The sequence below is a fragment of the Balaenoptera ricei genome, chromosome 2 (assembly GCF_028023285.1).
Source record: "Balaenoptera ricei isolate mBalRic1 chromosome 2, mBalRic1.hap2, whole genome shotgun sequence".
In the NCBI taxonomy this organism is placed as follows: domain Eukaryota; kingdom Metazoa; phylum Chordata; class Mammalia; order Artiodactyla; family Balaenopteridae; genus Balaenoptera; species Balaenoptera ricei.
In genome coordinates, this window is record NC_082640.1 from 51,961,207 (window position 1) to 51,985,675 (window position 24,469).

General features: G+C 48.2%; 1 protein-coding gene across 5 annotated transcripts in view; it reads left to right on the forward strand.

Annotated features, from left to right (window-relative positions):
• The window catches only part of LRRK1 (leucine rich repeat kinase 1), a 117,680-nt gene that overhangs the window by 69,732 nt on the left and 23,479 nt on the right, over positions 1-24,469 (forward strand). For 4 of the 5 annotated variants that reach the window (XM_059912620.1, XM_059912623.1, XM_059912624.1 and 1 more), the window contains exons 10-23: positions 233-370; positions 1,532-1,644; positions 4,261-4,337; positions 9,658-9,787; positions 10,429-10,541; positions 10,971-11,185; positions 13,186-13,350; positions 13,860-14,032; positions 15,134-15,254; positions 15,512-15,671; positions 16,062-16,338; positions 19,514-19,685; positions 22,065-22,228; positions 22,724-22,863. In XM_059912620.1, the coding sequence (XP_059768603.1) occupies positions 233-370; positions 1,532-1,644; positions 4,261-4,337; positions 9,658-9,787; positions 10,429-10,541; positions 10,971-11,185; positions 13,186-13,350; positions 13,860-14,032; positions 15,134-15,254; positions 15,512-15,671; positions 16,062-16,338; positions 19,514-19,685; positions 22,065-22,228; positions 22,724-22,863 (2,158 nt within the window). The remainder of the gene's footprint in view (positions 1-232; positions 371-1,531; positions 1,645-4,260; positions 4,338-9,657; positions 9,788-10,428; positions 10,542-10,970; positions 11,186-13,185; positions 13,351-13,859; positions 14,033-15,133; positions 15,255-15,511; positions 15,672-16,061; positions 16,339-19,513; positions 19,686-22,064; positions 22,229-22,723; positions 22,864-24,469) is intronic. The other variant, XM_059912621.1, reaches the window with a different exon arrangement.

The following is a 24,469-nucleotide window of genomic DNA, read 5'->3' on the forward strand; positions in this document are numbered from 1 at the left end:
GGACCATGAGCCACCTTGGTCTCCCCAGGAAACCATTCCCATCCCTTCCTTGGAGCAAAGACAGGAAAATGGGGCAAGGATAGTCTGTAGCCTCTTAATTAGCTGAATTGTATTTATTACAGAGCCTTATTGTAATGGTCTTGTTTTTAACATTAAATTTGGAAACAGTCTTTATCATAGACACCACGGCATTTAAAAAGCTAATTAATTCTCTTTCTCATCAAATTCCTAGAAATGCTGCAAAGCATCCAAAAATGCCTTGGAATCTCTACCAGACAAAATGGCTGTGTTTTGGAAGAACCACCTTAAGGATGTGGACTTCTCAGAAAACACACTCAGAGAAGTTCCCCTGGGACTTTTCCAGCTTGATGTAAGTCTAATAGCACCTTATTTCTCATTTTCAGCTTTTGTAAGAAAATCACTCCACATTGCAGTGAAACCTGTGTGCTTCTTCCGAGCTTTCAAGACAAAAAAAGTTGAAAGAAAAGTTTAACTGTCAAAGTCATGCATGGTTGTGTGCAAAGAGACTGAGAGGAAATGTGCAAAATGAAACAGCTCTGGGAGGGTGGCAGGATGATGAATTTTTATCCTCCAGAATTTTCTTCAGTGTTGACAGTTGAAGGCCCAGCCCAGCAGCCCCTCGGACTGACCTCTGGCTCTGTTCCTTCCCAGCTCCAGGGTGAGCCCACCAGGCCTTCTGGTGTGTGAAGCCCTGGCAGCACGGCAGGGCGGGGCCTTCTTGTCCCTGCCCTCCCTCTACGGAAGTGGCAGAACTGGAATTCCCAGATGTGAATTCAGGAAGTGCCTTTTACCAAAGCCGTGTGTGTGTGTGTGTGTGTGTGTGTGTGTGTGTGTGTGTGTGTGTACACGTGCGTGTGTGTCCCAGCATGGGGCTGCCTTCTACCTTTAGGTTGTTCACACATCTGTCTGTTTTTCCCACTCCACTGGGAACCTTTGAAAGCAGAGCATGGATCCTATTCACTACTTGGTGCCCAGGGCCAGCCCCAGGTGGGAAATTCTGCATTACTCTGAAGGCATCAGTGTCAAGCCAGCAGAGGGTGCACGACTGGGGCGGGTCACCTTCGGTGTCACTGATGCCACCTGACCCCTGTCCAGGGCATCACCTGGGCCAGCCCAAGGAGGCATCATGCTGTGCCCACCCCCCTCCTGTGGTAACACAGTGGCCTCCAGGACCTTCAGACTCATCCACTATTCCCAGGACAGGTCCACAAATAATTGTCACTCTTAAGAAACCTCAATTCTGATAAGTACTTAGATTCCGTTCTTTATTGAATAATTGCCTCCCATTGATCTGAAGGGAAGGATCTTCTATTAATTATCCCATCTGCTCTGTTTGCTATAATTTTATGAGTTTTAAGACACTGTGAAGCCCCACACGGTTGGAATCTTTGTGACAGTGAATCGATTATAATCCTTTGGCTTCCCTTTGCCAGGGAACTGACGTTCCCTTCAGGTCTTCTGCCCCTTTGGTATTTGACATCGTCTTTGCTTCTCCCTCCCTCTGTCCCAGGCCCTCATGTTCTTGAAGTTACAGGGAAATCAGCTGGTGGCACTGCCACCTCAAGAGAAGTGGACCTGCAGACAACTCAAAACCCTGGATCTCTCCAGAAATCAATTTGGCAGGTAAGCAGGGGTCTCTGTCCCCAGCAAGTGCTCAAATGTGTGTGTAACCCCAGTCAACAGACCCATGGGATGGTGTCTCTACCAGCCTGCTGAACAGCCATGACAAAGTGCCATAGGCTGGGCGGCTTAAACAACAGGCATTTATTTCTCACAGTTCTGGAGGCTGGAAGTCTGAGATGGAGGTGGCGGTGCGGTTGGTTTCTCCTGAGGCCTCTCTCCTTGGCATGGGGACAGCTGCCTTCTCCCTGTGTCCTCCCTCTGTGCCTCTGTGCCTGTCTGTGTCCTGATCTCCTCTTCTTTTTTTTTTTTTTTAACATCTTTATTGGAGTATAATTGCTTTACAGTGGTATGTTAGTTTCTGCTTTATAACAAAGTGAATCAGTTATACATATACATTTGTTCCCATATCTCTTCCCTCTTGCATCTCCTTCCCTCCCACCCTCCCTATCCCACCCCTCTAGGTGGTCACAAAGCACCGAGCTGATCTCCCTGTGCTATGCGGTTGCTTCCCACTAGCTATCTATTTTACGTTTGGTAGTGTATATATGTCCATGCCACTCTCTCACTTTGTCACAGCTTACCCTTCCCCCTCTCCATATCCTCAAGTCCATTCTCTAGTAGGTCTGTGTCTTTATTCCCGTCTTGCCACTAGGTTCTTCATGACCTTTTTTTTTTTTCCTTAGATTCCATATATATGTGGTGTTAGCATACTGTATTTGTTTTTCTCTTTCTGACTTACTTCACTCTGTATGACAGACTAACTCCATCCACCTCACTACAAATAACTCAATTTCGTTTCTTTTTATGGCTGAGTAATATTCCGTTATATATATGTGCCACATCTTTATCCATTCATCTGATGATGGACACTTAGGTTGCTTCCATGTCCTGGCTATTGTAAATAGAGCTGCAATGAACATTTTGGTACAGGACTCTTTTTGAATTATGGTTTTCTCAGGGTATATGCCCAGTAGTGGGATTGTTGGGTCGTATGGTAGTTCTATTTTTAGTTTTTTAAGGAACCTCCATACTGTTCTCCATAGTGGCTGTATCAATTTACATTCCCACCAACAGTGCAAGAGTGTTCCCTTTTCTCCACACCCTCTCCAGCATTTATTGTTTCTAGATTTTTTGATGATGGCCATTCTGACCGGTGTGAGATGATATCTCATTGTAGTTTTGATTTGCATTCCTCTAATGATTGTTTGCAGATGACATGATACTATACATAGAGAATCCTAAAGATGCTACCAGAGAATTACTAGAGCTAATCAATGAATTTAGTAATGTAGCAGGATACAAAATTAATGCACAGAAATCTCTTGCATACCTGTACACTAATGCTGAAAAATCTGAAAGTGAAATTAAGAAAACACTCCCATTTACCATTGCAACAAAAAGAATGAAATATCTAGGAATAAACCTACCTAAGGAGACAAAAGACCTGTATGCCAAAAATTATGACACTGATGAAAGAAATTAAAGATGATACAAATAGATGGAGAGATATAGCATGTTCTTGGATTGGAAAAATCAACATTGTGAAAATGACTCTACTACCCAAAGCAATCTACAGATTCAACGCAATCCCTATCAAACTACCACTGGCATTTTTCACGGAACTAGAACAAAAAATTTGGCAATTTGTATGGAAACACAAAAGACCCCAAATAGCCAAAGCAATCTTGAGAACAAAAAATGGAGCTGGAGGAATCAGGCTCCCTGACTTCAGACTCTACTACAAAGCTACAGTAATCAAGACAGTATGGTACTGGCACAAAAACAGAAATATAGATCAATGGAACAAGATAGAAAGCCCAGAGATAAACCCACACACATATGGTCACCTTATCTTTGATAAAGGAGGATCCTCTTCTTATAAGGACACCTGTCAGATTGGATCAGGGCCCATTCTCATGACCTCATTTTAACTTGATCACCTCTTTAAAGGCCTATCTCCAGATACAGTCACATTCTGAGGGCCTGGGGGTTAGGACTTCAACATATGAATGGGGGGGGGACACAATTCAGCCCAAAACAGTGTCCTCCCATTTCTAATTTTTAAAGGATCCTGGAGAATCTCCTCATTTTTGCCTCACCTATCATTCTGTTCAAAAGTTTTTGCCAGTCACTAACCAATGTGTATAGAGATTGAATAAAAAGTACCCTCCAAGGTCTTCTAATTAAAGGGGAAAATCTGGGGATGAGCCCTGCTGGTCCTTGGGGCCCTGAAGGCCAGCCTTCCTGGTTCACTTGCTGAAGACCACTTCTGCAACATCTCAGTGGAACTTATACTCCTAAGAGAACTCCCTCAGTGAACAGCGTGAAGTAACAGCCACTGATATGAGCATTCCTGCCAGGCACAGAAATGCTAGCACCTGCCTGAGATGGAAAAGCTCAGGAGTGGAAACCACCAGTCCTGCCAGCTTGCTTTTTTCCGAAAAGACTTCTGAGCACAACTTGTGTTGTTCATGCTTACACATCAGCTGCAGGGGCCCCAAACACCCTGCCGATGGAATTTTCTCCCTTCTCTATGTGTGGCATTGTACAATCACAGCCAAAATAGAAATGTCTTTGCCATGCTTTCCTCAAATTTTGACTTTTTTCTCCCTGCAGAAATGAAGATGTACTTAAAACAAAGCGAATTTCCTTTTTTACCACCAGAGGCCGCCAGCGTTCCGGGACAGAGGCAGGTGTGTGTGTTGCTGCTGGGAGATAAGACAGCTGGGCCAGGCCCTGCCCCTGCTCTCCTACAGGCGGATGGCCCTCCTGTTGGGCTTTCCCTTGCAGTGCCCTGTGGGAATGCCAGAGGTGCCCATGCTTGACTCAGAACCCTGGGAGTACCTGTGCCCATGGCACAGGTGCAGGATGGCCTGCAAGTGTCCTGAAACCCCCTTTCCTGTTTGCAGCCAGTAAGACTAGTAGCTACTGTGTGTGGATGGCCTGCAGGGTGTGAGAACTGCCCTAGATACCTTACATGTGTCAGTCTTTCTTTAACCATCACGTGATGTATGGGTTGTGGTTTTCCATTTTGCAGATGAGAAAACTAAGCCTCCAGAGTGTCTTCAATTCAGGCTTCCCTAGCAAAGTACCACTGACTGCATAGCTTAAACAACAGAAATATATTTTCTCACTTTTCTGGAGGCTGGAAGTCCAAGATCAGGGTGCGTCAGTTTCTGGTGAGGGCCCTCCTTCTGGCTTGCAGACAGCTGCCTTCTTGCTGTGTTCTCATGTGGCAGAGAGAGAGAGATAGAGAGCCCTCTGGTATCTCTTCTTATAAGGACACTAACCCCATCATGGAGACCCCACCCTCATGACCTTGTCTAAACCTGATCACCTCCCAAAGACTTCATCTCCTAAACTATCACATTGTGTGTCAGGGCTTCCACATATGGATTTGAGGGGACACAATTCAGTCTGCAGCACAAGGGTTGACTGATGTGGTCACATGGCTACTGAGTGCAAGAGCCAGGTCTCAGCCAGCACTGTGGAATCCAGCACTGGGGCCCGGGGGCAGTACTATGAAGTCCTTACTGCCACACTATGGCATCTTGTGAGGTCCACATGGGAACACAGCCACCCTTGGCCCTGCAGGCTGTCCTGGCTGGGCTGAGATTCTGGAGGAGCTTGAGGTCTTCCTCCAAACTCATTAGAAACAGAACTTTTCCTAGAGTGTTTGTATGGTCACACAACAAGGCCAGTTCAGCAGAGAATGTTTCTAGGAAAACAGTTCTTTTTGTTCATTATCTTCCGTAAGGTACAGGGGGAGCTGTGGACCTGTCCCTCAAGTTCAATCACCAGCCCTCTTTTTTAATCTGAAAACCAGGAGTTCTAAAGCCATCAACACTCACAGATATATCCCTCTAGATACTGTCCCATAGAACTGGAACCAATATTTAGGTTGTTTTAAATGTAATATAACTTTTTTCTTCAGCTTGATCAATCTATATTGACAAGTGCTCTTTGAGTATAGATGGTGTGAGATGGGGATAAGAAATGCCACAGAGGCCAAGACACATTTGCAGGAGGTGAACTAAGTAGTCTGCCTACCTGTTGCCCTTTTTTGATGAACTACTGTATACATATGATATGCATACATCAGTCATGTAAGAGTGTTTTTACGTAGGATTGAAAAAGTAACACATCATCAGTGGAACAGAGTCCAAAAATAGACCTAATATAGGAATTTAATATATGATAAAGGTGGCCTTTCAATTTAGTGGGAAAAAGAACGTTTTATTGTTTCAATAAATAGTGCTGGTATAACTGCTTGTCCAGCTGAAAGGGGGGAAAGCACAGCACTAGATGCCCTACCTTACATCAGTTACAAACATCTCCATGCGGATGTTAGCTTGAAGCATAAAAGAAAGATAACATTTAAGAGAATAAATGTATAATTTGGGAAGACCTTTAAAAGCTAGGTGGGAAATCCAGAAGTCATTAAAAAAAGAGCAAAATCTTGGGTGTTGTAAAAATGGAAAATCTTTGTTCAGTAAAAGGCATCATAAACAAAGTCATAATGCAAACAGACTGAGAGGAAATATTTGCAACAAAAATTGTTGCAACATAAATTGGCTTCAGTCCCTAATATACAAAGATGGCCCACAAATTGATTTTTTTTTTTAAAGTCAACCCAATAGGCAGAAACTGGGCGATGAATATCAACAGTTCACAGGAAAGGAAGTCGAGATGGCCCAGAAAGAAAGGAAAGGCCCTTAACCTTGCTACTAGGGAAATGCAATTTGGAATTTCATAACTGATCCTTTTCAAAACAAAGGGCCTTTAAGACTTTGTAAATTGAGTCCAGACACACGGATTTCACTTGGAAGGAAGGAGAAGCAAACACTTTTTTCTCATGGATGCCCAAACAGGAGGGTAGGCACGAAAAGAGCTGCTAGTATGGATCTCGGCCACACTTCCACCGCTGTGGGTCAAGCCTCAGGGGTTGCAGTTGACTAGAAAGGTGTCTCCAGTCTAGAAATGCAGAGCATAGAGATGTGCACAAGGAGGTGCGCCCAGCACCCTGCGGGACCAGCCACTTTCTCTCGAAACTGCCAGAGTTCAAGGCCAGAGGCACACAGTGAAAAGTGGGACAGAAACATGTACCTGTGTTCTGGAGGTCCTGCTGGTGGCCCGCAGGAATGTGTCTGGAGCTAGGGGAGGGGCCACACCTCTGGGAGTTTCCCTGGCAGAGATGGATGGTGCTGTGCTGTTGGCACATGACAAAAGCCTCTTGATTTTTTCAATTTCGAGTAGAAAGTTGAGGCCCACACCTGGTGAAAAGGAGAGACCCACTGCAAACGCTTTTCCTCAGCAGGGTTATTCTCTCAGGCTGTTGACCTCGGGTAAGGGATTAATCTATACTTGTTTGCATATGGATAGTAAAACTCCAGGTAGATTTATGTACATTCAAGTAGTCATGTTGGCACAGTGGCCTTGTCCAAAAATAATTTGGACAGCCATTTTTACAGTAAAATTCAGACCAGCCGAGTCATAAATAGCTTATGAATAAATAATTACGGCTCATAAATACCTTGAGCTGTGCTCTGCCCAGCCCAGTTTCCAGAGTTTCCATTCTGGGCCAGGAGGTCTGTGTCAGGTGTTGCCTCTGTTCGCAGTATAGGTCCTTTATTCCATCCGTCCATTACTTAAAGAGGCTTCATAAACACCAAGGTGAAACTTTAAAATTGGAAAACACAGAAGCCATGTGTTCAGAACATGTTCTCTGGGAAGAAAGTGAGCCTTTCTTATTCTTGATGTTCTTTCCATGGGAATTAGGGCTGAAGTTGATCATTCTTTTTCATTGAAAAAAAAAAAAGAAGTCTTTTTGAACATTTTTCTTGTAGAACAAGGACTAGTACAAAGCTGTCTTTAAAAGTCTGTTACACATTTATTTCCATAGGGGCCATTCGCGTGGCACTAGCTGGGCAAATTTTCCAGGTGCCAGTATCTGTATTCTGTTATCATCTCGCCCAGAACATTCTCTGATGCCAGGTTACCCCATTACCATTGAGACTGCAGCTACATGTGTGGAGAAAAGCCAGAGTTAAGGGAGGAGCTGTGATCAAGGGCAGAGGAACATCATTTCAGCCCTGCAAAAGAATTCTAACTTCTCTATCTCATGTGTCTGGCAGAGAACCGACTGAGAGGGCTTTGAGGCAGTTGTTTTACCTTGAATTTGAGCTGAAAGGGACCCTCAGGGGTGTGCTCTCCCTGCCTTAGGAGAAAGGAGAAGGCACTTCAGAGGTTCTGCTGCAATCCAACCCTCTGATTCCCATTGGTTTCCAAGCTCTCCCCACATTCTTTCTCAACTCACACACTCTGGTGCCATGGAAACAGCAAATTTGGTGTGATTTTAATAGTAATCTCATAATTAGCTTAATTAATGAAATTACTTAAATATACTAGAGAGTTGACTTGTTTTTCAGAGAATGCCATCCTAGGAAGCATAAAAACCAAGCCCACATTATTATTTTTCAGTTAACTAGCTTTTTTAATTGAAGAAGTAATACATGTATATGGTAAACAAAATTTCTGAACTGCACCAAAGGGCATGGAGTGAATATTCAGTCTCCTAGTGTTACCAAAACAAACTCAGGTCCACTCACCCACATGCAGTAAAGCCAATCTACTGACACCAGGTTGTAGTGAAGGAAAAGTGCAGTGTTTATTGCAGGCACCAAGCAAGGAGTCGAGGCAGCTAGTGCTCAAAAGGCCTGAGCTCCCCAAAGGCTTTCAAGGAAAGGTTTCTAAAGACAGGGTGAGGGAGGGGGATTATGGGGTGTGTGATCAGCTAGTGGACATTCTCCTGATTGGTTGGTGGTGAGGTAATCGGGAGTCAACCTCATCAACCTTCTGGTTCCAACCGGTCTGGGGACTATGTGCTTGTGGGCAGCATACAGTTAACTTCTTCCACCTGGTGGGGGATTCAGTATCTGCAAAACAGCTCAAAGGACATGGCTCAGAATATTATCTATAGCTCTTGAGGAGGAACTAAAGATCCTTGACTTTGTCTAATAGCTAAACTATTATTTTGTCTTGCTTGACTGTTTTCCTTTCTTTCTGCATTTTCTCAACTTCTCTGATGAAATGTACTCTTTGGAACTTGGGGAAGCCTAGGAGGCTACAATTTTTCCACCGACAAGAGGCAGGAGGAGGACATGGGGTTCGGAGGGACTGTTCTGGGAAGGCCCCATAGGGTCCTGCTCCATTACACTAGTAATTCCCTTCTCCAGAGAAAACTATGGAATTTCATGTGTCTGTGGTAGCAACTGTGTTTGTGTCTGACATACATTATAACATATACACCACATATGTGTATCTGTGGTGTGTATACACATGCCTATAACAGCATGTAATGTATACATATGGGTGTGCATGTGTGGTATGTGTACACATGCTTATAACACCTTATAACATATGTGCATGCACATAACTTCATATGACATATGTATGCATGTGTGCATTGTGGTATGTGCACATAACATCATATAGCATACATATGTGCATTGTAATGTGTATGCACACATGCATATAACATACCTAAATTCATGGGAGGGTGTTTGCTCTCATGTTTGCATATGTTTTGTGGTACACAAGTTAAGCCTTCTAGATACCTAATTCCACACCTTGCTTTTTTGATTTACCAATAGCTCTTGAGTATCTCTACATACCCATACATGTAGACCTGCCCTGTGCTTTGTAATAGTTGTATATAATCCCATTACTCGTTTAACAAAGTCCCTGTGGGTGGACATATAAGCTGTCTTCTACCTTTGCTGTTACAAAGTGTGCCATTGAGTGTGCTTGTTCTCACATCTTTGCCATACATGCCAGGATGTCTGTAGGACTGTTTCCTAGAATTAGAATCCCTGGGTCCATGAGATGAGCACCTTATTCTGATAAACTTGTCAAAAGTGCCCTCCAGAGGTTGTACCAGTTTATACACCTCCAACACTGTGATGGTCCAGAATTATTTTCAAATGTACAGTCTGCTTTGCCATTTCTTTGCAGCATGTGTGCTGGAATTTCCTGCCTTCCTAAGTGAGTCTTTGGAAGTCCTTTGTCTGAATGACAACCACCTGGATGCAGTCCCACCCTCGGTTTGCCTACTGAAGAGCTTATCAGAACTCTACTTGGGAAAGTAAGTACACAGCCAGAGCAGTTGCACTGGCTCTTCTGGCCCAGGGAAGCAGAATGTCCTTGTGTAAACCACCTGAGGACACGGAAGCCAGGGAGAAATAATCCACCTATGTACCAAGAAGCAGCAGTTGGATTTTCAGAGCCAGGCTTAGTCAAAGAGGCAAGGGAAGGGAAGGCAGAGGTAGTGATGCAATGATGCCTTCTTTGCTATTTCACTCATTTATAATGAGAAGAACTCCTCAATCATCCATCCTTTCATTTACTAAGTACCTACTGCCAAGCATTGCTGGGGGATTCAGACAGTGTGCAAAACTTGATGAAAATATAAAATAATTCAGGTTACATTGCCTTGTCAAGAAGAGGTAGTGATCATCCTTAGGATAGTGTAAATGATAGAAGAGATGGGAAAGTTGGGGGAGGGGACCCCGTTCTAAGCCATGGGGATTTGCAGAAGACAGAGCTGCCATTTGTACCACTGGCTTCCCAGGGAGAAAGGCTTTGGAATTTGTATTTAAATGGAACATTTGAAATCAGGGCCCAAGATGTTGGGCTTGGGGTACAGACTGTCAGTGGCCCCCACAGGCCCCAGAGGCTGATGGGCTGCTGTGTGTGTGTTCTCCCATGGTGTGTGTGTGCCCTCAGCAATCCTGGCCTCCGAGAGCTCCCTCCTGAGCTGGGGCAGCTGGGCAACCTCTGGCAGTTGGACACTGAAGACCTGAACGTCAACAATGTGCCTGCAGAGATTAGAAAAGAAGGTAGGGCTTCCTCAGCATCACCCTCTCGAAAAGGCACTCAAGTCCAGTTGTTAAGGACCTGGGGTGGAAACAGCTGGGGGACCTATGGAGCCCACCTCTGGCTCCCGTGTTTGGGAAGATGCTGTAAAGTTATCCAGAAATCAATGGTTGCTGTGGACCGTTGTATTGCAATTGACCATGTGATCAAACTATCTATGACCTGTAGGAGCAAGGATGCTGTCTTTAGATCCTTGACTTTTAGACTTCACTTTTGGGGTGATTCATATCATGCCTTCCCTCCATAGACCCAATAGTCTTCTCAACTCACCCAATTAGAACACACAGAAAGTGTTCCTTCCAGACAGGACTTTGTTTCTCAAGAGATGTGAGCATGTTCCCTCCTATATGTGAGCAGCAGCATCCACTCTCCCCAACTGTGATTTTGCACAGGCCCCAAAGCAGTGCTGTCTTATCTGCGTGCTCAGCTGCGGAAAGCGGAAAAGTGTAAGCAGATGAAGATGATCATCGTGGGTCCTCCGCGTCAGGGCAAGTCCACCCTCCTGGAGATCTTACAGACGGGGAGGGCCCCCCAGGTGGTGCACAGCGAGGCCACCATCAGGACCACCAAGTGGGAGCTCCAGAGGCCGGCTGGCTCGAGAGCCAAGGTCAAGGATGGTTGGCGTGCAGAGTCCCTGTGGGAGGGAGGTTGCTTCCAGGGCCCCTTCTCCCTCCTCTCCAGAGAGCCCAGGATTTTCTCAGCCTGGTATCTGAGGCCCAGGATATTTGCAGGGGTCACTGTGTGTGTTTCAAACCAGCTCCTGCCAAGGGCAGTGAATAATTTCTTAACGTGTCCTTGTAGTTTTTCTGTCATAGCTAAGCTGAGGTTCCAGGCCAGTGTTTCTTAACCCTGGCTGACAGTTAGACTGCTTTGATGAGATTTTAAAGACAGCAGTGTCCAGGCCCCAAAGACTGTGATTCAAATGGCCTGGGACGGGACCCCTCCCCAGGGCTGAGAATGAACTACTGCTGTAGGAGTGAGGTATACTAATACCTGCCCCTAACAGGAAGGCTGAGAAGGCAGCCCCGGCATGAATGCACTGTCCTCCTCAAAACCTGCTTTCACCCCAAGTTCTGAAAGGTCTAGTTTCTAAGCCCTATTTAAAATGAGTCCTTCAATGAACCTATTAATCATCCTGTTTTTCATTCAGTATGAGACAAATGAAAATTGTCTTGCACTTGAATCAGAGAAAAGAGCCTGTGGAATATTGGTGGGGTGGACTATAGCACAGGTCTGAGTTATTTCTCCCGGCACAGGAGGTGAATACACACCAATGATGCCTCCCTTATCTGTTGCCGTATTTGTGGGTACACGTAGCCACACAGGGATACAGGTGCAAGGAGGCTATTTGTGGAAAACTCAGCGACCTTGAGGCCAGAGGCTGCATGATTTTCCCCACAGCCCCCAGCACAGGGCCAGCTAGAGATCAGTTTTATTGCAGAGTCTTTCACACAAAATCACTTGAAGTCAGGGAAATCCAATTCGAGTCATGAAGCATTTAAGCTGAATGTATATTTTAATATGGACTCAGAAACTAGTTCTCTAGAGAATGGAGATCTGCCCATTAGGGCCAGATAATTAACACCAGCCCTGCCCCCTTCCCCAGAACACCCCAGGAGTGAACCTAGCATGTCCAAAGGTTCTCGAAAGTAACCAGAATCTGGATTCTCTCCTGCTTTTTTAAGCAATTATTCCATGTCACTTTCTTCCAGCTGTTCTTAAGCAAATAGCTGTCCGAGGTCTGAGGGGTGAATTAGTATTTCCACTTTTCCTGACCTTTGGCCGCCCCCACTTCCTTTCTACCATCATTCAAGTTTCTCCCCACCCCTTTCATTGAAGGACAACCACCTGATCTTGTGAACACTGAGTTCCGTAACTCTCTGTGTGGCTGGGCCTTCAGCCAGTTTAGAACAGCTGTCCATTTTCATCTTTACACCAAAAAAGCAGGTCAGCACGCTGTGTCTTGGAGGCCAAACTGCAGCATGGTGGGAACGATTCTTTGCCACAGAAAAGTGCAGCCTTAGCTACTCGGGCCAGATTCTGACCTCATAAAACAATAGAGAAACCACCGTTTACACAGCCTTTCCCCGAAGCCCAACAACTAATCTTTTGTTAGATTCCCACATCAGGGCCATTTCCCATCATCCTTGGTGGGCACTGCCCTCTGACCTGCACAGTTCAGAGGCCTGTCTGCTTGGCCTTGCCCTCACTCGGATGGAGGTTATGCCTTGGTGTGAGCACTGCCGTCAGCCCCCGGCTTCCTCTGGCAGGATGTCTCCTAACCGTCTGCAGCTGAGATGGAGGCAGACAGTGCCCTCCGACGTTCTGCAGACGCCTCTGCCCACGGGACCCAGGCTTCCAGGAGCCCCTGCTCCCATAGCAGTAGATGGAAGCCCCCAGAAGCCCACCTCCGAACCGCTGGGCCCCCTTCCCTCCCTCAGATGGCTGGTTCCTGAGGAAAACAGCAGGACAGGCCGTGCTTTTCCACAGCTGTGCTTTTACCAGGCCCCCATGTACAACGTTCATAGTGATCAGTTATCTCAATTTGATTGACTAAAACCCTGGTTGCTAAAATGTCTCCCTGTTGCTGCCTTGTTGCTCAAGTAGGTTGAGTCTGTGGAGTTCAACGTCTGGGACATCGGTGGCCCCGCCAGCATGGCCACGGTCAACCAGTGCTTCTTCACGGACAAGGCCCTGTATGTGGTGGTTTGGAACCTGGCACTGGGGGAGGAGGCTGTGGCCAACCTTCAGTTCTGGCTTCTCAACATCGAGGTGAGGGAGGGGGTGCCAGCCCTTCAGCTCTCAGTCCTCAGGACATTGCAGGGGCCCCGCCGCTTCTTGGGGGGGAAAAGGAAAAAAGGAAATGGTTAGGGAGAAATGCTTTGCACTTTGCTGGGCTGTCACGAGGCCTCAGAATCACAGGTCACTGTGAAGCACTTAAAACCCTCCTGGGCCACATGGTTGATGGTGCTCTTGTACTTTTGTGCTTCCTTAAATTTAAGAGCCCCACATCGTGGACCCAGGAGGGGAACGGGGCTCCCTCTTCCAGTGGAAAGGTGACGTGGGCCAGAAGCTGGGGCGCTGTCTGAAGGGATCAGAGATGGAGGCCCCAGGGAGGGTCACGGGCCCTCACACATCCCCTAGTGCGTGGCAGGCCCTCGAGGTTCTCAGAGAGGAGTGCAGGGTGCAGCGGGGTGATGGTTGAGGGCCAGGGCATACAGGGTGGGCACATCCACTGCCTAGGGAATCATTCCCGTCCCCAGCCAGACTCTTTCTCACAGGCCAAGGCCCCAAACGCTGTGGTGCTGGTGGTGGGAACACACCTGGACTTAATCGAAACCAAATTCCGCGTGGAGAGAATCGCCACGCTGCGCGCCTATGTGCTGGCGCTCTGCCGCTCACCCTCTGGGTCCAGGGCCACTGGCTTCCCGGACATCACCTTCAAACACCTACAGTGAGTGTCCCATGGCATCCTGCTCGTCCCCACCTGTCGCGGGGCTGTGGCTGCCAGCCCCTCACTTGTCCATCTCCCTGGGGACGCCTGCTCTGCCTGCAGAGGGCTCCTGAGGCAGGGGCTGTGCTCCTCTGTTGCCCTGTCCAGGGTGAAGGGTGGCAGCTGGGCCCCCAGAGAAGATGCAGCCCTAGGGAGGGTGAGGAGCTGCCAGAGGATTTACAGGGCAGGGCCTGGAGACACTCTCTGTGCTTCCTGTCCAAGTCTCCCCACCCCCAGGGCCAGTGCTGAGTGTGCACGGCCCCAGTGGGACCACGAGATAGAAACTCAAACACCACCCATCACATTTGTTGATCATTGATCAAGAACAGACCCCAGGTGTGGTCCTGGTCCTCCCAGTGTGTCTGAGTGGTCCAGAGGGGCTGGGATGGGGGAGGGCCACAGGGTGGGGTTCAGAATGGGCCAGTGTTGGTGGGACCAGTGTCCTGGGCATGTTGATTCTCCCACCCTGTCCTTGGATTCTCATGACAGCTCTGCAGGTTATGGAGATTGTTGTGCCCACTTTGCAGATTATGAAACTGAGGCTCAGCTAGTAAGTGTTCTCTGACTGCTACCCTGGTGGCTCTTGGGTTCCCTCGCTCTGGGTGAAGTGCCATGGACATTGGTGCATGGGTCAGCCTGGAGACATGCCATGTGGCTCAGAGTACAGGATGGGGCTTTCAGGAATTCCTCGAGTGCCCTTGAGAATACCCCCTGGGGCCTGCGATGATAGGAGTGCTGGCTCTGGGTCAGAAACCTGAGTCCCACCCAAGCCTGCTCCTTTCCAGCTTGTGTCCTTGGGAGTCACCTTGTGCCTGCATGCCTCACTTTCCTCCTCTGTAAAGTGGGCACGTTGGGAAGACAGACTAAAGCAGCACATTATGGTGCCCCCAGCACTATGCTTTGCATCAAGTAAGGCCTCATTAAATTTCTGTGTCTATCTCTCATGAGTTTTCTCAACTTGCCAGTGTTTGGGATGAAACACTTAGGAAAACAGAGGCACTGCAGTGCTTGCCAGAGAGGGGAGGTACGATGAATAAGCACGGTTCGTTTTTGCACTCACAGTGAGCTTTCCTGTAAGAGCCTGGAAGGTCAGGAAGGGCTGCGGCAGCTCATTTTCCACGTCACGTGCAGCATGAAAGACGTGGGCAGCACCATTGGCTGCCAGCGACTCGCAGGGAGGCTGGTGGGTACCTCTCATCCCCTTGAAGCCAGAGGGGCCTGCTTCCCATGTGTCAGGGGAACTGTACCTCCCTCTCTCTTTCTACTGTAAAACCCATGTGCTGTATATACTGTGTGGTCCCCATGTGAGCAGTTTCTTGGGGGAAGGGAGGGGTGGGACAGTGACAGGAAGCATTCCACCTACTCAGTCCTCTGGAGGGTGGCAGGTGAACCAGGCTGGCTGGGCACACCTGAGGGCCCAGCCTTGCCCACCTGTCCCAGATACCCAGGAGCTACCTGAGCCTCCAGGAGGCCGTGCTGGCAGAGCAGCAGCGCCGCGGCCTGAGCGACGATGTGCAGTACCTGACGGACAGGCAGCTGGAGCAGCTGGTAGAGCAGATGCCTGGCAATGACATCAAGGACTACGAGGACCTACAGTCCGGTGGGTGGGCTGGGAGGGTGGGCAGGGAGAGGGGATCAGGTGGGTACCAGCAGGCACAGGCACAGGGCCCTGGGGAGGGGCACTCAAAGTTTTCACTGCTCTGCGCATGTCTGCAAATGACTGCAAAGACACTTCAGGTATCAATTTCGGCTCACAAATCAATTTTAACGAGTAAGTGAATTTGCAAAGATGGAATCCATGAATAATGGAGATCAGCACATTGGCAAGAGTTACAAGATGCCTCTTGAGAACATGTGAAGGGCCCCATGTGTTGGGAGTGTTGGTTGCTTCCTAAGAAGAATCTGTAACCTGGCCCCCTTAGGAGGAGGTCACCCAGAGTCCCTTTTGCCCTTTGTTTGACACTGTTCCCTCATCCCCTCCCCTGGGCAGCCATCAGCTTCCTCATTGAAACCGGCACCCTGCTCCACTTCCCGGACACCAGCCACGGCCTGAGGAACCTCTACTTCCTCGACCCCATTTGGTTGTCTGAATGTCTGCAGAGAATCTTCAACATCAAGGGCTCCAGGTCGGTGGCCAAGAACGGGGTGATCAGGGCGGAGGACCTCAGGATGCTGCTGGTTGGGACCGGCTTCACAAAGCAGACGGAAGAGCAGTATTTCCAGTTCCTGGCCAAATTTGAGATAGCCCTGCCCGTCGCCAACGACAGGTGAGGCCACGGACTGGGCTGTGCTGGTTGCTCCCTAGAGGAAGGAATTAGGGCTGGGACCACTGGTGGCTTGAGCAAGATTTCCAGGGACGGGTCATGATAATGACCTGCCTGCCTGGGCTGGGGCAGCAGGGGGTGGGCTTGGCCGGTCCCCCGGCTGGCTGCTCCTTCCTGTGCCTTGGATGTCTCTTTTCAGGGGGTTCAAAGAAATCCATTTATTGAAAAGGTGTAGGAAAACATGCAAGAATGGCAATGGCATTAAAGGTAACTTTGGGAAGTTCATGCTTTGGGAGGTTAATTGCTTGGTTATTTGATGAATAAAAATGGAGTAAGTAACAAAGATGTGTGTGCTAATTATACAGCCCAGCTTCAAAATGCAGGGAGGGCAGGGGCTGAAGAGGCATGTGGGTTAAATCTAATGATGCTCTGACCTAAACCAGCTTGGTTCTTAGGGCCTTCTTGCCCTAATTTCAGTTTCAGCCATTTCCTGGGTCTGATGCTGATGTTGGCCCTGAGGCAGTAGCCAGGATGCCAAATCCACAGACCTTTTCCATTCATCTGTCATAGAACTTGTCACCACCCTCCCTGCCCCTCAACCCCAGAGCTCTGGGGAGATGCCCACAGGAGACTCCCAGGGAGCTGCCCTGGACCCTGTGTGGCCAGCCCAGCAATTCCATCAGCACAGACTAGGTCTCCTGGGAGCCAGCCCTGGGCCACCTCTCTCTGAGATTTCCACTTGGTCTTATGACTATGGAAGGGAGCTTCAGTCCTTCCTGTTCCAGCTTCATGAGGGCCAAGATTGAGTCCTAAAAAGAGAAACCCCAAAGAGGAATTCAAAACCCACATGATCCCTCACACCATGGCCCAGGTGTGTCCTTGACTTTGGCCCATGAAAAAGCACACAGTGAAGCAGCCTGTGAGTTTACAACACTGCCAGAATCTGACAATTTTCTGGTTATTTTATCAACAGGTTAGAGGAATGAGGAGATATTAGCACGATGTAAAAGCAAGTCCCAACTTCCTTTCTTTTCTCATCTGTAAAATGGGAATAATACTATTATCTACTAGTATTATAGTCATTGTGAGGATTAAATTTGATAATACATGTAAACTATGAGAAGTGTCTCCTGCACCTGTGAGCTTCAAGGACATCAAGGATTATCAGTACTGTTATTGTTTCCATCTTTGTGTTAAGTGCTCATAGCCAATGGTGTCTGGTTCCATCTAAAGTCAGGAGTGTCCAAGCATTTTCCATCTTAGCACAGGTATAATGGTTCCCTTGTGCTCCAGGGACAAGGAGTTCCAGCTCCTTGCACCATAAGGTTTTATATGGTCGACGACACTATCAACAAAAACAAAGGCATTTGCTGCTCCTTTTAGAGCATGGTTTTCAACCTGCAGTCCTAAACGCCTCCAGTCCCTGGAAAAGCCTTCAGGGCATTTCTGAACCTCCCTACACTTCTGAGTGTTTGTGTACCTTCCAGGTGGGGACTCGCTGGCTCTCAGCACTCAGGGAAGGCTCCTGCCCGACTGCTGAGACAACCTCAGGGACATAGTGTGAGCCGGCTCCGCAGTGCAGGCACCACACAGTGCCCAGGTCTTCACAGACTCATGTTCAACAGGCACATGAAGAACTCACTTCTTAATTCCCCAGGCTCTTCCCCTGGGACAGGCTTGCCCTACTAGTGATCACTTTTAAGGAGGTGCCAATGGTCTCCCAGGGCTCCGCTCACCTTGAGCAGGGCTTCCATTGCCAGTCAATTTAAATCTCTTCACTTGCCATGCTGGCTTCTAAGTCTCCTCTGCCTTCAAAAATATTGAGCACCTGCTCTGTGCGCTGCGTACTGGGGCACCTGGGTGCAGAGCATGCTCCCTCCCCTTGCCCAGGGGACACCTGCCAGGTAGAAAGAAGCAGGAAGCTGCAGCACACAGGCAGTGTAGGGGGTCCCGTGAGATCCAAGCTGAGCATGATGCAGGCGGAAGAATCAGGATAAATCACACTGGGCACTGACGAGGGCCTCCTGTTTGGGGAGGTCAGAGAGATAAAGAAGGACTTCTCAGAACTTAAAGGACTAAATCAGGGCATCTGCTGGAGAGCACCTGGCTGTGGAGAAGGCACTCTAGCTGGGGTGGTTGAGAAGGTCCTTTCACCCAAGACCTGTAATGGCTGAAAAGGACCTAAAACTTCACCATCTGCCCCCTGTCCATCCTCCTCTAACCCTCTGAGGTCAGTATCCTTTCTCTTCCCACATCAGGGAAGCAGAATTGCAATGAGGTTAAGCTATGTGCTGAAGACAGAGCCAGGATTGATCCCTGGGTGCTCCGCCCACCAGGCTGTCATTGAATTTTCCTTCTAGAATATTTTCAGGGCTCCCTTTCAGAAAGTTCTAAAGACGTTTTATAGGACCTAAACTGATGTATTTTTAAAGGATTAGGAGAGCTGAAGGCAAACCTTTAAGTAAAGGGCACATCCAAGGCTCTGCCCAAGGCCGCCTCAGCTCCAGGGCACACAGAAGATGCTGGTTTTCAGGGAAATCTTAGAGGGACCGCCCCTGTTTCAGCTGTTTCCGAATAATCACAGTCATGAATGGCTCACTGACACTGTGATTCAGCGCTTTTATGAGTAAGAGTGCTCTCATAAAACATCGCTCTTTTGCACAAACAGCCTCATTCGAACTTTTAAGGCAACTTTGTTGTTTCAACTGGTCAAGAACAATAAATAGCTTCTAAGGCCAAAAACGTTTCTCTGACCCCAATATCTACATTGTCCTTAGAACTGTGCAGCTGTATTTGTTTTTCCTTCACCATCCAAAGTTAATTTTAAGTGACTCCCCAGTCGCAATCCAGTTTACAGAGAATTAACTACTATTTGCTGTGTCTGTTTATGACCACAGATGTTTCCACGTCTTCCCTTAGCCGTATTCTAGTCTCTATCTTAGAGACGTCAATAAACAGATTCACTGTGCCTATCTTCATTTTCTCTTGGAGCATTAATTTGAAGCATATAAACTACCCCCTCTATCTAAAAATAAGATTCCAAGGCCCTGGGAGGAAGGCACCGGGCAGCCTGAGCTGTTTCAGCAGAGCCTGCCCAAGGCCAGTCCGTCTGCTGGGGTCAGGGCCCTGCAGCGGAGCTCAGGCCCCTGGTTCACCAGCCCCCTTTGGTGTGTTTCAGCTATCTCCTGCCACATCTCCTTCCATCCAAACCTGGCCTGGACACCCACGGCATGCGGCATCCCACGGCCAACACCATTCAGAGGGTGTTTAAGATGAGCTTTGTTCCAGTTGGCTTCTGGCAAAGGTTTATAGCACGGATGCTGATCAGCTTGGCCGAGATGGACCTTCAGGTAGTTGCATTTTCTTCATGGGGCAGTTTTTGCTTGCATGCGAAGCACCTGCAACTGTGCCCTGGTGGGAGGGAGGGAGAGAGGAAGGGAGGGAGGGAGATGCCCTTTGCTGGAGGAGCCTGGCTGAAGACCCTTCTCCTGCAGCAAATCTGCTGACTTAGGGCCTGGAGGCCAGTACAGCACAGCTGCCTTCTCTCCTCTAAGCCACAGACCCACTTGAATCATTCTGTGAATACCAAATCAGTGCCTAGCTGGTTTGGAAAGAATATCCCATTAGGAGCAAGGGTTCTAATCTAACCAACATCAACATCCACTGGAGGGCTTGTTAGAACACAGACAGTTAGGCCCCACTTGGGTTCTGGCTCCGTGGCTATGGACTGGGACTCAAGAGTCTGCTTATCCAACCACTGCCCCAGGTGATGCTGCTGGTCAGGGACCACACCTGGAGAACCATGGCCTCAGAATCATGGCTTTACCATTCAGGCTGTGACTAGACTCCCCTGGGGAGCTCTAACAGACACAGATCAGACCCAGATACAGACCACTAAGTCAGAATCTGGGGGTGTGGCAGCCAGGGATCAGTATTTTTTAAAGCTCTCCAGGTGACTCCACTGTCCAGTCAAGCTTGAGAACCACTGGCATAGAACTTTAACTTGGTCTGGGAGCAGTGAAGACCTAACCCAAGGAGTGCTTTTCTGTGGGTTCACCTGGTGTTGTGTTGAAGGAAGTCCCGGCTGTCAGTCAACATTCATTTCATGCAAGACAATAATATGGAAATAGTGGTTGGCTAGAGTGGTGGTTCTCAAAGTGGGGTTCCTGGGCCAGCAGAATCAGCCTCACCTGGGAACTTGTTAGAAGTGCAAATTCTCGGGCCTGCCCCAGACTTGCTGCATCAGAAACTCCAGGATGGAGCCCAGGGCTCTGTTTTTCACAAGCCTTCCAGCGAATTCTAACTTACTTTACAGTGTGAGAACCCCTGACATAGCCAGGACTGTTGAATAATTGACATTAAACTCAGTATGAGTTTGCTTTTGCCATGTTCTAATTATAAGGCCCTTATGGAATTAAACTTCTTGTATTAAGTAAAGATATTCTTTGATCTTCCCATTTTACTGAAATGTTCAAAAGTAAATGGAAGAGCCTGAAAATGCTTTGGCGTTTTCTCACACAGCTCATGTTAGCGGGAGGGAGACTTGTTAGCAACACAGTTGGGTGCACTGACAGATGGAAGGAGTGGGCGCATGGGCTAGCTCTCCCAATGTTCCCATACGGTCACTCTTCCCTCCCTTTGAACTCTTCTTCCTGCCACGTTCTAAGTGTGAGGTCACCAAGCACCAGCATCGTGTGAGGCCTGAGCTTCCAAGTGGGCTCAGTGGCTGGCAGGGTGTGGGCCCAGTTGGGTGTGGAGGCAGGCGCCCTTCCTGGCAGCATCCCTCACTCAGAATTAGGAAAGAAGTCCTGTTGAAATTCAGATGAGGAAAAGGAGTTCAGTCTCAGAAGTATCAAAGGCATGCAAATTCAAGCATTGATAAAATACCACTTGTCACCTATCAAATTAGCAGAGAGCTAACAGCCAGCCCCAGAATCAGGAAAGTTCACACACCATGGTCAGTGAATATACAGCCTATTCACCTTGAAAGCGATTCCTCACTAGGCATCCAGAGCCTGAAAATGTTCAAACCCTTTGACCCAGTAATCCTACTGCTATAAATCTGAACTATAGAAATCATTTGAAATCAGAGAAAGCTCTGTGGTTTTTCATGTTCATATGGCTTATCTGAAAGAGCAAAAGATTGGAACCAACCTAAAAGTCCAAAGAAGAGAATGATTCAGCAAATTACTATACTTAATAAAAATTGAGCTTTAGAAAAATGAATTTTATGAGTTTTTAACGACATAGGAAAAGCAAAGTTTTTAAAAGTATACACAATTAGAAATTTAGAAATACAAAATTACAAAATATGGCCTCAGCTGTTTTATAAACATACAGGTAGATAGGAAAAAAACCTGGAATAAAATATACCAAATTTTCATGATCTATGTGTTAAATTGGTATTTCATTTTCTCTCATATTTTTCTGTATTTTCCATATTTTCTAAGGTAACTTTTTGCTTGTAAAATCAGGGAGGGAAAAGATTTGAAAAAGAAAAGCCTGTTTTCAATCTTTTAGGGAAAACTTGTTCCCAGAGTATCCTGGAGACCCCCTCAGATAATGCAGCATTTCATTTGGCAGCAGGATGAGCGGTGCAGGAAGGAGGGGGTGGGAAGATGGACGGTGGTCCTTTATCACGATGGGGCCAGGCCAGCCTCTTCACAGCTCTGCCCAGGGCCAGCGAGGAGCCCGGTCTACTTAAGCAGGGTCTTTTCTCTGTCTTTCAGCTTTTTGAAAACAAGAAGAATACTAAAAGCAGGCACAGGAAAGTCACCATTTACAGTTTTACAGGAAACCAGAGAAATCGCTGCAGCACATTCAGAGTGAAAAGAAATCAGACCATCTATTGGCAGGAAGGGCTCCTGGTCACTTTTGATGGGGGCTACCTCAGGTAGGAACATTTGGGAGCCCCCCTGACTGGGTCACCACGGTGCTGTAGAAACGGGCCCCAGGGCAACCTCTGCCGGGAGACCGTCCACTTGATGTCCAGAGTTCTGTTCCCGAGGGCAGGTCATCATGGAAGCTTGCTAGAAGCTCTAGATGTTCCCACTTAAAACTCACAGTTGCCACTTGTCGGATGAGAAACCTGTGGTTCAGATTGAAAAAGCTTCCCCAGGGTCACACCTAAGGGTCAGATCCCAGCCTGAGCACCCCTTCCTGCAAAGTCCTCATTGTGTCCACTTCACCATTTTGGGGACAGTGAGGGGACAAGGCAGGGCCATGCACGTAAGTACACAAATGCAGGGGCCTCCTCTGACAGTCCTGCCTGGGCCCCTGTGGAGGGGGTCATCCCTGGGGGTTGCACCCTCGTCCTTAAGGCAAGGAGATTAAACTAGGGCCCTTCACAGCCGATAACAATGGACCCCTTTTTGTTTCTGGGTTGCAGTGTGGAATCCTCGGATGTGAACTGGAAAAAGAAAAAAAGTGGAGGAATAAAAATCATCTGCCAATCAGAAATAAGGGACTTCTCGGCAATGGCTTTTATCACAGACCATGTCAACTCCTTGATCGATCAGTGGTTTCCTGGTAAGGAAATGTTTTTGAACCAGGTCTTGGCTCATGTTAATATTGCTTTATAAATCGGGGTAGGGCTCCTTATTTGGAGAACAGAAATCCCACTGGGATTCAGCCCAAGGGGACCAGAGGGGTCCTAACAGACCTTTGGCAGAGTCTTGAGCCCTGGGGGAGTCCAGCTGTGGGCATGGGTGGAGGTGCTATGAGGAAGAAGTGGGCCCAGACCCACGGGTCCTGGGAGGGATTTGGCCTCTGGCTGCCCACAGCGTGGGGGAAGAAGAATGCCCCAGGTACCGCACATGGTCTAGGAAGACCCTTGATGTGAGCCTCACGTGTTCTTGTTTACATGGTAAGGACAGGGCTGCTGAAATCCAGGGGGGAGCCCGCAGCTGGAGATTCATCCCTTGTGCAGGAGTGGGAGGGAAGGCACCACACCTGCCAAGGGTCCACATTTTCCTTCCCTGCCTTCCCCAAACCCCCGAATCCCAGCAGTGATCAGCCACCCACGTAGCCCTTTCCAGCCCCTTTGATCAGTTTCTTCATTGACAGTCCACCCAAAGAAAATACTTTTTGAAGTGAAACTCTTGAGGTCCTCTGTTTGTTTTGCTACTGAAGCGGAGACAAACCCACTGTGGGGCATCCTGCAGGGAGGAGGCCATCCAGTCAAAACCAGGCAGCCTCTTCCCTGTGAGCCCTCAACTCCGGAAGCCTGGAGACCAAGAGAGCAGAGAGCGAGTTTGGGATCCTAGTGCCGCCTCTGGCCTGCTAGTCCAGTCCTCTGGCCTCCTGAGCTGGCTTCCTCACCCGTACACCATCCCTGCATCCTGGGAGAGCATCAGAAGAAATGCTTAAGAAACAGTGGCTGGGCGTGCTCCAGATCATACTCTGGACACCCGAGTCTGTGGTCCTTTGGGTGTTGATGGGAAAGGTGGCCCACAAGGAAAAAAAGCTTAGAAAGGAGCCTAAGGGAAGGTAGTTTAGTGTGTGGGTTGGGGCAGTTGGGCGGTGCTTGGCCATACAGCGGGGGCCTCTAGGCCATTTGAACCCTACGGGCCCTTTGTGATCTCCCCACAACAGGTGCTGCTGGGGATATGACTAGGGCCCATCAGACAGGAAGGACTGAGCTGAGGGCCTGAGACAGGGCTGCCTAGACACAGCACCACCAGCCAGCTGGCAGGATGTGTTACACACATGTGCCTAGAAAATTCTATGAGTCCACCCTGCACAAAGCAGGACATCAGCTCACCTTTCTGGCATCTCCACGGGACAACTTGGAGGGTGTTTCTTTGTACCTCCTTTCAGGGGTGTGCGGAAAAGCTGTGTCTCCTGCCCAGGGGAACACAAGTAAAATGACTAGATTTTGTCTATTATAATTTGTACTCATTTCTCCTCCTGCATTGCTCTTCTAGAAAAGATCATAGTAATTGCAAGCCTTATGTTTCTAATTTTAAGAACGGCTCCTTACTGGTTGTGGTTTGGTCATTGGAGTGTGGCATAGCTCAGACCCAGCCTGCAATGTCCTTCCGGGGCCCAGCTGTGCAGGAGGGATCCCCAAACTCTCAGCACCCCCTAGGCCAGCTACCTCTGGGTCTAGACCCCCTGGAGACTGTCCAGTGCA